The sequence below is a fragment of the Uranotaenia lowii genome, chromosome 3, assembly GCF_029784155.1.
Source record: "Uranotaenia lowii strain MFRU-FL chromosome 3, ASM2978415v1, whole genome shotgun sequence".
Taxonomy (NCBI): domain Eukaryota; kingdom Metazoa; phylum Arthropoda; class Insecta; order Diptera; family Culicidae; genus Uranotaenia; species Uranotaenia lowii.
Genome location: NC_073693.1, coordinates 83,261,471 through 83,279,029, shown reverse-complemented (window position 1 = coordinate 83,279,029; position 17,559 = coordinate 83,261,471). Strand labels below are relative to the sequence as shown.

The window sequence follows — 17,559 nt, the reverse complement described above, 5'->3', positions numbered from 1 at the left end:
AGCTTGACGAGCCAACCTTTTGTTCACCGTATTCCGATTAGGGCAGTTCGCTTTTATGTGATCTACACTTCCACAGACAAAACACTTGTTCAAAAGACCTTCGTAAAACACTCGGGCTTGAAAATTCCGTACGTGCACCGTTGCAGGAATCTCAGTTTTTATCTCCATGTGAAGACCTCGCACACCCGTCCAAATTGGGAAACCTGTCTCGCTACCATACTTCTCCCTCACCATTCGTTGTATTGTTCCAAATTTATCTCCTTATCTGTTATCTCCGGCGGTAAATTAAAAATCCGAACGTATTTAAATACGATGGATGCTTCAGAAAACGTTACTGTCGTCGAGCTATTGTCGCTGTAGGTGAATTCCATGGTAGATGGCAACTGCGATAGCGTGTCTTTAAGAAGTGGCTCAGTTTTGAATTTAAGATATACACAGTGCTCCCTGGGCTCCTTGTACATCGCTAGCAGATTTCCACACACCAAACCCATTTTCAGCTTCATGAACTGAAAAATTTCGAAGTCTGCTGGCTCACACTTTCCTGATCCAAAGTAGATTCTGAGCGAGTTGGTTCGCGCCTCCTCCATTTTGGATCCCATTGCCTCACCAATTCCCGACTGGATATATACTAGTGTTTGAAACAAAAGTACTCTTTATCAGTAGCTAGGCTACTCAACGCCAAACGAAATTTAGCAGTAAAATAAAGGCGACCACTCGGCTCGAAGTCCAAACACAAACTGGAAAATCAAATATTCATAATTCAAATAGAAGATTTCTTGTTAAGGATTCTGTTATGAAATTCCATTGACGGTTCATAATTATTGGAAATTTTTGGTTGGAGTTTAGATTCCAAAATCCGTTTCAAATTAGAAATTCAGAGTTTTTACTTAGGTTCAAAGTGCAGAATTCAGATTCTGAATTGAATTTTAAAAATGACAAAAAACAGGTGAAATAAGATCTGAGTTGATTTTTAAGATTGCGTTTTTTTGAAAAACGTTAATTTTAATTTAGTTTTTTTCACAGAATTTCAATAATGAAATAAATAATTGATGATAATTTATTACTGATTAACTAACTTGTCCTTTATCTTCAGGCTCAGGAAAATTCAGCTGAAAATATATTTTACTAGCTGATTTACCCGGCCTTGCTCGGGTTTGCACATAATATAAATCAAAATGAGTCGTTTGACTTTACGAAATTTTGGTAGCTTTGTATTCAATATGTTTAATATATTTATTTTGGGAAAATTTTACCCATGTTGTGCCATGTGCCATGTATGTAAGCTTTGAAAGTTTTGTTATTGTTTTTCATGTTTTGAATGAGAATATTTACTGTGTTTCCCTTTTTCATATTTTTGAAACACTTATAGGTAGTTATGAGGTTCGTATTCATAGAAATTAAAAATAATTTCCCATGAATGCTTTTTTATTTCATCACGAAAAACATGTTATACCCACTCTTTCTTAAAGGAAGCTTGAATAGCTTTGGCTTTCTATTTTTTATCTTCAAATGATTAAACTATAATTTTATCTTTCCAACCCTCCATCTAATGAAGTCTCTTTTGGAGATGATCTCATCGGACGCTATATGCCCAATGCTCCTCCGTATGCTATATTTAAGTTTTATTTGCGCAGAAAATTCTAAGAAGGCTTCTGAAACTTACGGCAACTTGTGGCCTTCAAGACTTCCAAGCCAACGGCCATGAGTTCGAATCCCAGTCACGGCATACACAGTAAACTTTTGTGGTTTAGTGGTTTAAGCATTTGTGAGATGCTAGCCATCATATTCTCGAAAGATGTACGCTTAGAATTAAGTAAAAGGAAACTCTTCGAGGAAACATTAAGTTTCATTGAGATTCTGTATGTGTTTGTATTTGGTTTTTTAAACTTGTTGAAGACTCATTTTTCATGTTTTCAAATGTTTGTGTACTTTTCGTTGTTTTTTCCACACAGTTTTATGATTAGTTTTTTCTAAATGTTCCAAGTTCCACTTATAGTTTTTTGAAGTGATCTAAAAGAAATTTTCTCGGAATCCAAATCGCCCATTTTATGATGTTATAACAAAAGATTTTTTTTCCAATTTTTCCATTCTTGGAAAAACAAATTTGTTTTTTTTTTTTCAGATAATGCACGTCCTCCATTTAAATTTCTCGACGGCTTTCGAAGCATTGAAATCACAGCTCTCAACTCATAACTCTGAATTTAATTATTTTATGAGGAATTCTAAAAATACGAAAATGGTTGGTTCTATAAAGCTTGATTTTAAGAAAATAGCTTAATATGTGAAACATTTTAATACATACAAATTCAAAATGAAGATAAATCATTGCATCGTGATCTGGCGAACGTGGGGTGCCCGAGGAATTGGAGAACGGTTGCCATGGACCGAGTGAATTTTAGGAATTATGTTCGTCAAGTTATGTCGTGAGACGGAATAGTATGGAAAAAAAATCATTGTATCCATACTTCACATACTGTATATTCTTATAGACTCCAAAGCACTCCATCCAAATTCATAATGAAGATAAATCATTGCATCCATACTTCACACACTGTATATTCTCATAGACTCCAAAGCCTTGCAGCAGTGGTAGGGAGTACTTTAAAAACCACTACAATTCAAGTCAATACATACTTTACAGGTTAGTTGTATTTTTCAATCCGAAATGGTAGCTCATTATTGCATCCAAAAATCTCGTAACCACCGGTACCATGTGCTTTCAGCAGTAGAAGGTACAAAAAACACCCGCCAAAATTTCCACTTTCAAATCTTTAATGCTCAGCAAGCATTGATTTGCTTTCCAGTACACGTGAACTCGTGATAGTCGTTTCTTACGCCCGGCCCATGGTGATGGTGAAAACAACCCGCCAAAGAAAGGAAACGAAAATCGGCTGCCAAATGGGTGCCATGACTTTTGATTTGTGGGAATAAAAACGAAAGTTGTATGGGAGGTTCCCTTTTCTTAAGTGGGAGGGGCTCAGAACTATCACTAAAACCTTACCCTGGTCCAAATACATCTCTGTACCAAATTTCAGGCTGATCGGTTGAGCGGTGTCGATTTGTATAAGGTGCATACAAACAAACATATATAGTCCAACTCATCTTTATATATAAGAAGAAGAAGAAGAAGAAGAAGAAGAAAGAAAGATTGGTTTGTTATTTTACACTTGAAGATACCTAAAAAAGATCCAAACTAAAATTTGAATGAATCAAGTCTACAAGAAACTTGTCAAGAGTTTAAAATAAACCTGATTTGAACCCCTAACCAAATCTTTCACGTTTATCTATACCTAAAAAGGTATTTGATACATTTTCACGAGTTTGAAGCTACTATCCTAAGAAAACATATTGGGGCTTATTCTGCGACGCGAGTGACGAGACTCACGAAATTTCACATCGTTTTGCTGGCTTGAATAGCCTCTCTAGTCTCGAAATTTTCGTTCGTATGAGCTGCTATTGGTCTTCAGAACTCATCGATACACAAATTTCTTTGCTAAAGCATTTTCTGGAGTCAGGGCGAAGAAGTCAAATTTCGTGAGTCACGTCACTCGCGTCGCAGAATAACCCCCATTGTCATATTCGAAAAAAAAAATTAAACTTCTTAATTTTTGTTTTCGTTTTCTTTTAGAACATACCGCCCACCGTTCACTTTCAAATCACCGCCACCGACAACATCTGCCCCTTACTAGTTTTCGTGAATCCCAAAAGCGGGGGCCGTCAGGGTGATCGAATATTGCGCAAATTCCAGTACCTCCTGAATCCCCGACAGGTTTACGATCTCTCGAAAGGCGGTCCCCTGGAGGGCCTTACTCTGTTCAAGGATGTAGACAACTTCAAGGTAATCTGCTGCGGTGGAGACGGAACCGTAGGGTGGGTTCTGGAAGCGATGGACTCGATCGAGCTGCGCTGTCAACCTTCGATAGGAGTTATCCCCTTGGGCACCGGAAACGATCTGGCCCGATGTCTTCGGTGGGGAGGAGGATACGAGGGCGAAAGCATTCCTAAAATTCTGGACAAAATCAACCGATCTTCACTGGTGATGATGGACCGGTGGAGTATAGAAGTGAAGAACCACCCGGTGACGGGGGAGGAGACACCCCTGATTCCGACTCACAAGGTATGGCTTTAAAAATTGTCTATGTAGAAATAACTTATCTTTTGCAGGTGTAGGTAAATGTAAATCAACAAAATCTCCAGAGAAGTCTAAAGTGAAATTTTTCTTATATTTTGCGAAAAAGAAGAATGGACAATTTGGTTCTCTTGTTTTGTTGTACGCGAATGTACGATATACGACGTCACAGGTCTGGATGAAAAAGTTTGTATGGGGAGATTTAGAGGTTCGTTAAGAAACTCGACTAGTTCAAGACACTATTGAAGTAAGTTTGTCAGCGATAAAAACTGAAAAGAATAAAAATTCTTATTAATTTTTCGATTATGTACATTGTCAATCAGGTTTCAGTATTTCTTTTAATAAACATATGTCATTGCAAATAAATAAAAGTACAGAATTGTTAGGTAAATAAACATCATATCACTTGATAACGTTTCAAATATTTCAATGATGTAAATGTATGTAATATTCCGTCGTATTTTTTTTAACGTGAATTTCTTACGCAAAAATTGCATATTTTTGGTTAAGTTTGTACAAATGAAAATTTCAAAAAAAAATTCCAATCAAGCTTTTTTCCAGTAATGTTAAAATTTTTGTTCATACGAATTCTCTAATAGTTTTTTCGTAATTAGTATTGTTTATTCTCTTCTCTCATAGGTTTGATTTTTGGAAAAAGGCCGTAGAGTAAGTTGGGGTAAAAGTACGAGTCGGGTAAAAGTACGTTTTGGGATTATCACAAACCGAGAACAGTAAAATTCACAACTCTGGCGTGGATTGATAGTGATTTGAACTGCCAACAACCAGCCATAATTTTTTTTCGTAGAAGTTGGAAATACCCCGAAAAATGAGGTAAAGTAGCTTTTTTGCTTGAATGATGTAATGTTTCAAAAAACGGCAAACATGTTTATGTAATCAAAAGTCTGCCTTTCATTGAAAGTTTTAATGTGTCTTTTAAGTTGTTTTTAATCACTATCAAATGCCGAAGAAAGAATTGATTTACTATTTCTCTATTCATCACAATACACTGTGAATTATAAGAAACCTTGAAGGGGCAAAAATACGAACTGCAAATGGGGCAAAAGTACGAAGGGTCTTCTGAAGTAAATCTGAACGAGAAATTTTAACTTCTTTTTTAAATGCTCTGGAAACATCAGCGCATATTTTTGTATCTTCAAGACTTGCTCGCGCGAAAAATTGCCCAAATACGATGAAAACTGGATTTCGAAAACCTGCTGAATTTGGACAATTAGTGGAGAACTCCAAATTCACACAGGTTATTTGCCCATGTACAGGATTTGTATCAAAAGCGAACAAAGATGCTGCTGCTGTAAGCAGAGATTAATACAAAATAATTTTCCTGATGACTTCATGCAGAATTGTGGAATTTTTAATGGTCGTACTTTTACCCCACATCATTCGAACTTTTGCCCCAGAGGTGGGGTAAGAGTAGGTTTCGATAGCAGTTAAACATTTTCACTAGCTGCTACAAATGCCTCGACCGATTATCTTCGTAATTTTGTAGAAGAGAGATAAAAGTCTAAAGAATCAAATGCTGTTCTTGTATTTTTGGAAAACAACCGGCAAAATTTTCTAAAAATAGGATAGCACTAAGGTCGTACTTTTACCCCACCATACTCTAACGTTTTATAAAACTATCAGTTCTAAAAAAATCATGAAACGCCAGGTGAAACGGCCAACTTTATTGAGCCTTTAAATTTTCACATAAATAATTTGCATTTAAGAAGACGGTCAATCATTATTTATATTCATGGAACTGGATTTGTACCGTAAAATAGCGGTGAATCAGTACAGTTTACGGACTATATTCGTTATATTTCTGTCAAAATATATTAAGGGGGGGGGGCGGGGTAGGGTCTAACACTTTCAAAAATCGATTTTTTTATTTTTTTATTTTCTTATTGTAAATCATTTCAAGAATGTTGTGTCAAATTTTCAAGTCAATTGGAGCAAAACTGTAGAAATTATAGGCCTTTATCTCCTCCTATCTAATACTGCAAGAAAGCAAGAGCAGAGACTTCAAACGCGTTTTTCTCGAAAGAACTTTTTTAAAGTCCGTGGACATCGTGATTTGAAAACTACTTATCCGATTCTTTTCAAATTTGGAACATATATCCTACATATAAAATACCAGACCTCAACGTTTTTCTTTTTTGTTTTTTTTACTTTGGGAAGATTTTACAGGTGAAAAATGGCGGATTTTTTCGTGAAAAATAATAGTTTTGACTTCAAACAGCCACAAAAATTTCAGAAAAATATTTTTAAGTTAAGTAAAAACGTTGGGGTCCAGAAAAACATCTATTATAAATATTTTGCTCTGATTTTTTGACCTCAGATGATTCTGTGCTGAGATACAGGTGTCCACCGCAAATCCTGTTTTCTAAAAGACATCCTCGAAAGTGCTCCGTCACCGGCTCATTTTTCAATATTTTCCTACGAAAAAATTACTAAATGTTCTTTTAACAATGCTTTGTATAATGCAAAAAATTTGAATACATTTGTTTGAACGATAGCTCTAGATAAAAATCGTGAAAATGATGTTTTTTCTATACCCGTTAGACCTTTTAATCGTTGAATAAATTATTTAATTATTATTGTGATGTTGAGTAAAAATCAGAAATTAGAAACTCAACAGTGCGAAAATCACAAACCGTTTTAATCATTTTGCATGAATTGTAACATTTAAGTGTAAACCAAGCATAGTGGTCCAGGACGTGATAAAATTAATTACGAAGATACTATAAGAGATAGACATTGGTGTCTTCAGCAAAATTGTTCATCAGACCACGCGCTTTAACCCTTCATTTCATGAAATAACAAATTTGCAACAATTAATGTACGAAAAAAAAAAGTGAAAACCCGTATTTTATTTTATTTTTTTGTGATGTACGCATCATTTTCAACTGTTTGAAATTATTTTTAAGGAAAAATAAAAAATAAATGAAATTAAGGATTAATAATCTTGAGGCTAATATTAGGGCGTGTCATTTTATGATGATTTACACATTTAAACTTTTTCCAATGAATAGACAGAGCCAAACTGTTTTCAAATTTGTAGACAGAGATTTTGTGGCAATTTTACTGAAGACACCACATTTATATGACATTTAGTAAGCGAGTTATGTTTTTTGAATATTAAAATGTTAGGGTATTTCGAAAAAAAACTGTATTCTGTCTCTAACTTTTGTGAATGAATTCTTACAATAAAAATATCTTCTAAGCATTTGTATGCAATAGAAATCCGCAACTTTTCTCTCAGAGTGCAAACTTGTATCTGGAGGCATTCGTTAGCTAGAAGGGATTTTTTAGCAAAAACTTGTACTTTTTTAACTGTCATATCTTGAATTGGTGCAAATTAAAAAATGATTTTATGACGGCATTATTTTGTTCATATATTAAATATTTCGTTGTGGAAATATGGGAGATGGGTTTTTTTACACCCAGAAAAAAACCAATTTTTGTTAGTTTGTGAAAAGGAATATCCCCATTTCTCGTTCGAAAGTTCAAATCTCACTGTTTTGTTATTGTCTGAGTCCATTTTGGCTTTAACAATTTAATAAAAAAATCTTTGAAATCAAAGTAAGGCTGCCTCATACTAATAAGGTACAAATAAGATGTTCTCGAGATGTTACCATAAATATGTAACGAAATATTTCATAGTTATCTGTTTAGTTGTTTGGAGTATGCCAAATTTGAACAGTTGAATATTATTTTTCTTGAATAATAACCTTATTTTATTAAAATTCTGACAATATCCGGGCATGTGATTTCAAAATATAGTATTTTAAGTTTTCTTGGTAGAACAGCTTAAAAATTGTTAAAGTTGCCTGAAGCAAAAATGACTGTTTTTGGCAATAAATATGCTGCTTATCGGCTAATTTCGCATTTTTTACCTCATAAGTAAGATCACAAAATCATCCAAGTATCCGTTTTACTGGTGCCACGCAAGGTTGCCAAAATCACAGTAAAATCTTTAATTCCATAGAATTTTAAACAAATTTTCATCACAGAATCTGTGCCACAGAACACAACATTTTGGAAATATTCACAGATTTCACACAGTTTTTAAATTTCAAAATGTATTCCCGAAATATTTTTTTTTGTCAACTTAAATTATGGATTTCTTACTTTGTTTTGGATACACAAAATAATATAGGTAATGTTTATTGTTTGTTTGTTTGTTTGTTTATTTATAACAGTAGAGTAAGAATACAATATTCTTTTAATTTACTACTTTCGGTGTTCACATGAGTAAATATCGTTCACTATGAGTTTCCTTAACTATTACCTTTATCTACTATTTAAATCTATCCTACATAAACCAGCCGTATCGAAAGGAAGAAACTTGAAGAAGTGCTAATTTTGATGCTGTTTCCAGAAATTCAAACATTCTCTTTTGAAAATTGCTTCCGATTGAATACGCTTCAGGTCAGGCGGTAAAGAATTGTAGTTGACAATACCTCTTACAAAGAGAGAGCTTGCATACAAAGCTGTTCTGTTAGCAGGTACGACATAATTCTGCAAACGGCTTCCTTGAGCTCTTGTTAGTTTTTCGAACAGAACGGGGGGGTAACGAGTTGAGCTGAGTTTCCTCACGAACAAGCAGGATCTAAAAGCGTACAGGTTTTTCAAAGGACATCCTATCAGGTTGCTCTGGAGATGACTCACTCTTTCGTAACGGTTTAGGTTGTAGATATACCGCACACAGCAATTTAACGCAACATTCAATTTTTGCAACGCTCCTGCACTGGGGCGAACATGAAGTACATCGCCAAACAGAAAATGGGGAAGAATCAATGCTTTGAACAGATTAATTTTAGTCTCGGTTGATGCAAAGTATGTACTGCTGTAGAGCGTGCGTAGGCAGCCGTAAATTTTACCACATTGTTGCATGATCATATCATCCCATATCAAACTTTCATGAAATACGTATCCAAGGTTGTTCGCAGAAGATTTCCAAAGGATTCGCTCGCCATCCATGAGTATACTGGGAAGAGAGGCTGTAGAAGTCTGCCGCCTGGACTTGGTAATATACAACGCTTTGCTTTTGCTATGATTTACCAACAGTTTATTTTCAAAGCACCATGTAACAACTCTTGCAACATCTTCATTTACCCGTCTGACAAGTTCATGTGAATTCCGGGTTCTATCAACAGCGTACAGCTGGACGTCGTCGGCGTATAATTGGATTGAACAATGTTTCAGTACCGGAGGCAAATCGTTGATATAGCAAGTAAACAGCAGTGGCCCGAGAATAGAACCTTGTGGAACACCGGACGTTACAAGCGTGCTTCGTGAGAGTTTATCATTGCAAAAAACTGTTTGTGTCCTTTCTGACAAATATGATGAGATTAACTTAACAGCAGGGATTGAAATATTGAATTGTTCGCTGAGTTTTTCACAGAGTTTTTCGTGCGAGATAGTGTCAAAGGCCTTGCTAAAATCAAGCAAAAGGAGTACACCTGATTTTCCTTTATCCACTGCTGATGAGAGATAATCATAAACACGGATTACTGCTGTCTTCACACTTAAGCCTTTACGAAAACCAGCCTGGTCATCAGTCAGCAGATTGTGACTATTAATAAACGTAGACATTTGATACTTCAGAATTTTTTCAAATGCTTTGGATAAAGCGCACAAAATGCTTATTGGTCTGAGGTTTTCTAGAGTGTTGAGTTGGGGCTTTTTCTTCAAAGGGATTACTTTTGCGCGCTTCCAGCAAGCAGGATAAATCGATGTACTTATAATCGCATTAAAAAGGTGAGTTACATGGTGAACAATTAGAGGCAACACTATTTTGATGAACTTTATTGGTAGACGATCCAGGCCCTCCGCGTTGGATTGTATTTCACAGATGGAGTTAACAACTTCCCAATATTGTACTGGTCGAAAAGAAAAACTGAACGGTGATGATTCTAATCCGCCTCTGAAATGCCGAAGCCTATCCTCTCTTGTGTAGTTGGATGAAAAAATTCGGTTAACGTCGTCTGGATCAAAGTTACAGGGCTGCCTTGTTTTGACTTTTCCTACACCGAGGTCTTTTACGCGTTTCCAGAGAAGGTTTGTAGGTAAATGATCACTAAGATATTGATTTATGTGCAGCTTCTTAGTTCGGGTTATTAGAGAGTTGGTCCGGTTTCGTAGAATATTATACTGGCGTCGTTTAAGTTGTTTTAGATTTGATGGGGCTCGGCGCCAATCATTATATGTATGCTAGGTTTCTTTCTAAAATAGATTTTCGTACAGCATAATTAAACCAATCATTCGATTTTCTTCGTGGAGAGGAAGTTTGCAATGGTACAAAAGCATCATGAATCAGACTTAAGTTTCTGTTAAGAAATTCCGTCTTGTCATCTGGGTTTTCCATTTCGTAAAAAACTGTCCAGTCGAGCGAGCTTAAAGCATGTTGAATACCGCTTATATCGGAGTGTTTATAGTCCCGATAGACATTCGCCACGGGATTGCCTAGAACGTTGAAATCAACTGAGCAAAAAATAAGATCATGTTGCGATAAACAGGGGAAACTGACTTGTCCAAAACGAATAACTTTTTCACTTTTACTGGTTACAAGAAGATCCAACTGGGAACACCCATTGTCGTGGAAAAAAGTAGGTTCTTCGTTAACAGTGGAGATCGAAAAACTCTGGAACACTGTTTCAAGGTGTATGCGTTTCCTACTACGATGTAAAAAGTCAGTGTTAAAATCGCCAATCAAAAACACAAATTCATATGAGACAGAAAAATCTGCTAGCTTTTGCTCAAGAAAAGGAGCACAGTCGTTATCTGGTGGGTTATAAATAACAAGTAGCAATATTTTGTCTAGTCCCAACTGCAGCTCTAGAGCCAGACACTCGGTCTTGTCTACACTATCACGTGACAACTGGGTTTGAAAAACAGTTTTTAAGTGTAGATGCTCTTTTGTATAAACTATGATTCCACCCCCCCGTTTGTACTTTCGATCGTTGCGGTGTATCGAATAGCCTTGTATCATAAGCTCTCTATCGTTGTTCTTTTCAGTGAGCCACGATTCAGTAAAACAAGCAATTTCGACTTTTGAATTCGCCAGAGTTGGCCGTAGTTCTTCAAGTTTGTTAGAATTACGAGCACACAAGCTTTGGGCGTTTCCATGACAGATGTTCAGCTTGTCGGAGATAAGCACAGCGTTCAATACAGCACCAGGGATATTAGCAGATGTAGAATTTCGATACGTAGGCATAGTTTAAGGAAGGTAATCAAAACTTTTAAAAATTTGAACTAGCTCCGTATTATAATTTCACAATATCAATAACTTTACAATTCAAAACATACAACATTATTATACAAACATAAAAGTGAACGGATTTTGAAGATAAATACATAGTTACAAAAATTTATTGAGTTCGTTTTCAGTGAAAATAGCAATCGCATTGCTGTCGGGCGTCCGCTTAACATGCACAATTCCAAGCTTGGAGAAAACCGTTGTTAGCTTACCAGATCTCTTTAAGCGTAATGCAGCGACCTTCACCTTGCGAGCAGCCACCGGAAGATTCTCGTTGATGAAAACTCTATTGTCCGAATTGAGGCCCAAGTGCTTCAGCTGCAGATCGCATTTCCGTAGATAGGATTTGTAGAAGTCGTCACGGGAGTTCCTGAGCGCAAATTCAACTACAATGAGACTTTTTCTTCCGTCCTCTTCCGGTCCAGGTTTCAAGCGTCGAATATCCACAGCCGGTGTTTCGTTGTTCCAGCCCAAATAACCGCAAATGGAATTGAAATAATTCGCAAGATTTTCGCCGTTCAAATACTGTTTATTGACTTTTCTCAACTAAAGTGTACATAAAAAGACTCAATTTTTCAAAACTTTTTCAAGAAATTTATACTTTTTCCATCACAGAAATCTATCACAGAATTTGTGGGTAACATCACAGAAAGTAAGAGTTCTTTTTTCGTTTAAAAATAGATTTTTTTCGGCACCAAGGCCACGTGAAGAGTACAGCGGCTATGAAAATGAGCGCCAAAACTTCCTACATAAAGATGGATGAGCATTAGCTCTACGCGAAAACGGAAACAAAAAAAAATTTGCATGTAAATCGGATGATCCCTGCAAGGGAAGATCGCGTACGTAGATATTTACGCCTCCTTTTTAATATATAAGAAAGATATACCTAGGTACATATCTCTTCTATTTTCCAAATTTTTTGTAATGTGAGATTTTGACTTAAAGTTTATGGAAGTTGTTTGACTTAAACTTCAAAAAAGTCACCTTGGATTATATTATGATAATTTTTTGAAATTTCCATGTTTTCCTAGTGATCTTGTAATATGCAAATCCATTAATTAAACTTGAATTAAATGATCAATTATGTGTAGATAATGTCAAAGGATTCCACAAATTTTAAACTTTATGTTGTGTAATTTTCAGATTTAGCTTTTTTTATTTGCTCTTATATTGTTTGAAAAGAAACCAATATTTTTTAATAATGATGTAATACATAAAGTGTGTTTTCTCGAAAGTATCTTTTAAGAATAAATAAATCGCTTTGATGCGCTCAAATTTATTTTTAAGCATTTTTAAAACTGTTCACAGGATTTGTAAAAGAATTTCATACCTATTTTAAATTTTTTTTTCTTTTGGATCCTCAACCGCACCAAATTAAAACGAAATCGTAACCTGAAAAACTACCTATTTTTCTTATGCACATTTTTCTCAAACTTTCAACATTTAATTTTTGAAGTTTTGAAGCACTAATAACTCAGATTATCATATTTTTGGAAAAAATTAATCTAACAAAAATAATTTCAACTGTAATGTTTTTGAAAACAATTCCAATGTGATGCAATGGTTTCATCACACTTCTATCAAATTTTCTATATAAATTATTGTATTTTTTATACTATTCTAACAACATAGCTAAAAAGATAATTTTTCACTGGTTTTCCCGTATTTTTAGTTACAATACTGCCGTTCCAAGCAAAACTGTCCCATGTGACTTTTGGGTCACTTTCACTTTTTTGCTGGGAACAGTTTCTTTTAGTGTTAACATTCGAATTAAAACACAAACAAGTATACTTAGCAAGAATGTCACACAAGTGAAAATTCTAGGAAAAATGCTAATTTTATCAAAAAATTCTCTCAACATGATAAGGACCACGAAGAAATCTAGGCCCAAAACTCCAAAATTTGGCATTCTCTATCTATGAAATGACTGGACCAAATTGTTCAAATTTAGAATCAAAATTATGTACAATAAAGTTTTATTATAAAATATATCATATTAGAGTTATAATTAACAGAGAAGCGCCCTCGCGTAAAGCGAAAAAAACCAGGTATCTCGTAGTTGGTCCGCAATATTTAAACATGCGTTTTAACTGTTGAGTATAATGTTATTCATCGGAAAGCATACTGAAAAAGAAGGTGGGGGAGAAGCGAGGAGCCTTGAATGATTTTCTTAGAAAAAATTTCTCCAACACTTGTCGGTAGGCACTACTTACAAGATCGATACTCAACTATACATTTTTATGAACAAAGAGGAACGTATTTCTCAAATTAAGGTTCAACTTGTTTTTTTTTGGGGAAAATAGAAACTATACGAGCTCTTTAAATGATAGAAAAAGTGTAGCGGTCTGACAGTTTTTCGTACACAGAAAACTATTACGTGTCACTGAAACTGCAACCTTTAAAATAAATCAACCTGTTATTAACCAAAACTGTAATTTTCAATAGTTTTCCTTGAAAGTTAACGAAGATTCATTGATTATTACAGCAAATGTCCTGTAAAAAAGTTGTACACTAAAAATAAAATGTCACGTAATCATGTTTTCGACCTGTAAAATTACGATAAATGTCCTGCTCCTTTTCGTTACAGGACATTTGCAGAAAACATTGTGAAATGATTAACTTCAACTGTTCACTGCGAAAAAACTGTAAGGGAATTTTTCTTTTGAGAAAAAAATAGAAAATTCTAACTGAAATTTCAATAGCGTTTTTCTCGTTTGCACGTTCTTATATGTGACAATTTCGCTTGTAACAGATTAGCCGATCAAAATAAAAATTTGTGTTTCGTTGAATGCTTTAATTCGTTTTTTTGGACTTAGGGACCAAATTTTCTCTTTGAGCACTTTCTTGGCCTCATTGAGACCAAGTTTTATACATTTTCGCTCAGTCGCCTTTACATTGAAATCTGGAGCAAATCTACGGATGATGACATAATAGGAAAAAGTCGTCTGAGGGATTTTAAGGTTGAATTACTTCAAAATCAGCAAAAAAAAAGTTGTTTTCTTTAAAATGTACTGCACTGTGTATTTCAAGGGCGGACACGTTTGATTGATGTCAGTGAATGCTGATTTTCTCTCTCTTTTTTTTTCAATCAACAGGTGACACTTTCGGAAAATGTACAAAAAGTGATAGAATTCTCACATAGGATAATTGTGGACAAATCTGTGATTCAAACTGGCGATGAAGTTAAAAATAGTACAAAAACGACCGAGATATCGATAGAGAACACGAAGCGTGTCGTGTTGAGTGACAATAATGGCACCGGGGCACATCATCAACACTTTCATCATCACCATCACCATCACCATCAGCAAACGACAACGACGTCCTGCAGCAACAGCAGCAGCTCCTTAACGGGCGGAGGGACCAAGGAAATTACTCAACAAACAGACGGCAATTCTGTCAAAGAGCCACCAACGGCAGCTCCAGCACCAGCAGCACATTCAGAACCGGTGGTCGTTAATGCATCCTGCAATGAGGAGGACACTGCCGGTCACCCGGAAACCACCACCACCACCACAATAAGTGACCCCCCAGCAGCCCCGCCAACTATCAATGGCAATAGTGGAGACCACCCCGTAGATAACTCCCAGGACCCGCCACAGACCAACCACGTTGATGACAATAATGCGCCGCTTCAGAACAACAACCACGACCACGACCACGACGACGACGTAGACGATAAGACACGTGTCGCCACCAACAACAACGGAACCCTCAACAGTCCGGATGAGGAAAAGGATTCAACCACAACGGCTAAACGGTCCCAATCGATTGCGACGGAGGTGGCAAAAGCGGAAGTGAGGTCTAATGCAACCACGACCACAAACAGTGTCCACATCAATAGCAGCAGCTCCACAACTTCCGCCACGACCACCACCGTCAAGGACAAACCCCCGGTCGATCTGCCGAAGCTGATAAAGCCGCAGACCGCATCGGAATTCACCGTGCCGTACAATATCATCAACAACTACTTCTCGGTCGGGGTGGTGAGTATTACAGCTAGCTAGCTAGCTGTCCGTCCACGATTCACGATTCCAGTGGTTAATTTGAATGGGAACTAATTGCGTTAAGCCGTTTTGTTGGTTGTTTGCGGAACGTTTTCGGGAATTGCCGTCGCTAGTTGCGTGGGTATAGATTCGACACTAAATTTGGTACAAAGGGCACTAGGCACAATAAAACGCTTGCAATTTATCAGAAAGGGAGTTACCAGAATTTTGATAATAAATAAAATCTCAATCATAGATTTTTTTTTCCACTGAACTAAAAAACTTCTGTATTGATAAAGATAGATGATATTTCTCTGTAATATAAAACAATCCTGGATTTGACCAGTGTTGGGTAAACTCTTTTCGATCTTATGAACAACACCGTTCTTGTAGCAGTTTTATTCAGCTCAAGTTCGACTGTCCTTAAGATTCCAATAACAAGTATTTGTACCCATAGAAAATGCGAAAATCTGTCATAAAGGTTCTAAACAGCTTTTATGAATAATCCATGATTTAAAAACATTTTTATTCATTCAACATATTCAGAAAATCACTCTATGTGTCCAGCTTCGACTAAAATTTTTGAAATAAAATGGGCAAAAGTCTGGTATGCTTATCATAACATTTGATAACTCTTTCACTTCGGTTATGTGTCCGCGGGTAATAAAAAATTTGACATGGCCCTAACGGTCATCCAACTTTCTATGCTTCGAGATACCACATTCAAACTTCCTTAATTTGCGCAGACTTACAGTACCATTCGATATTCTAAAGAAATTGCATGCATGCGCACTAGAGTGCCTCAAATGACCCGACTTTTATGCGCTGCAGGCTAAAATTGATCCTATGTCTAGTACAAGGTTTCATGTCAAATTTGAGCCAGATCGGTCTTCGAGAAGGGGTCGCTCAACAAACTTGAAATTTGTATGGGATTTGAAGACAGTTTGTTCGGAAGGAACATGAGAAACCAGTTTTTCATCAATAATTTTAGTCCCTTAGGGCAGGTTTTCTTAAAGCTTGAACTATGACAAATGACATCTGAAGACCGCATTCAGAAAAGAGTTATGATAGAAAAATTATTAAGCTTAAAAAATGGGATAACGTTTTAAAGGATGGTATTCATCACTGTTAATGAGGCGTCAAAATGTTCGACCCCCCAGACCAGAACACTCAATTTGAAATGCATGCCATTTCGTCAAATAAGGCCCGGTTTCAACAATTTTTCTTGCGTCACATTGCAAAATCTTTCGATTTTTCAAATATTTTGTTGGGGATTATATTCACAAGATAGTTTGGAGTGTAGTTCAGGCGAAACTTTGGGAGAGAATTTAATTACTGATGCTCTTTTCCTTTTTATTCCTATGTTAACCATCTGAAAACCCCATTTTTTCGCTAAAAATTCTCAGAAGCTTAGTTTTATGATTATAAACGGCCTTTGGCCTACGAAAAACTTTTTCGCTGACAAAAAAATGTTGCCATTTTTTTTTTTCAAATTGCATAACCAACCCTCTCACATCCAATGATGAGATGGAGGGACGAGCGGGGCTTCCATACAAATTTTTGCATGACTTGAGAATTATTCGTTCAAATCGAACCAAATTTGAAATGAGAAGGTATTTGAGTACGGGAAATGTTAGTATGGATGTTTGGAACCCCTTCCTCCTTCCAGTGGGAAGATTGGAAAGGGGGAAGGGGCTCCCATACATGTTTTTTGCATAACTCGAAAACTGATTAATCAAATGGAACTTAATTTGGCATAGGAGGGTATTCGGTTCTATGAATTTTTAAGATTTCTCCCTTGTTTCAATGCAGAGAAGGGGCTCCCATACCAATTTATGCATAACTCGGGAGCTAATCGATCAAATGGAACCAAATTTGGCATGGGAGATTATTTGAGTAGGAGAAATGTGACTATAAAACGGAACAGGAGAACAAATACATGGTTGGCCAAGATTTTCACCAAAATAGACATATTTTGAATCTAGCAGATATCAGAAATTGAAAATCTCTACAAAAATTTCACATCATGGAAAAAACTGTATACAAATATTCAGGGGTCTTAAAGATTCAAAAATCTTATGGAAAGCGGGCCAAATACTTTGTGACTGTTTATAACTTTCGAATTCATGTGAAGGTTTTCTATTTCGATGTACAGAAAAATCCCACAGGTGCATCTATGATACGAA

At 36.0% G+C, this 17,559-nt stretch overlaps 1 protein-coding gene across 5 annotated transcripts in view; it reads left to right on the top strand.

Moving 5' to 3' along the window:
* The window catches only part of LOC129757634 (diacylglycerol kinase 1), a 459,105-nt gene that overhangs the window by 382,757 nt on the left and 58,789 nt on the right, over positions 1 to 17,559 (top strand). For all 5 annotated transcript variants that reach the window (XM_055754909.1, XM_055754905.1, XM_055754906.1 and 2 more), the window contains 2 exons: positions 3,629 to 4,117; positions 14,483 to 15,373. In XM_055754909.1, the coding sequence (XP_055610884.1) occupies positions 3,629 to 4,117; positions 14,483 to 15,373 (1,380 nt within the window). The remainder of the gene's footprint in view (positions 1 to 3,628; positions 4,118 to 14,482; positions 15,374 to 17,559) is intronic.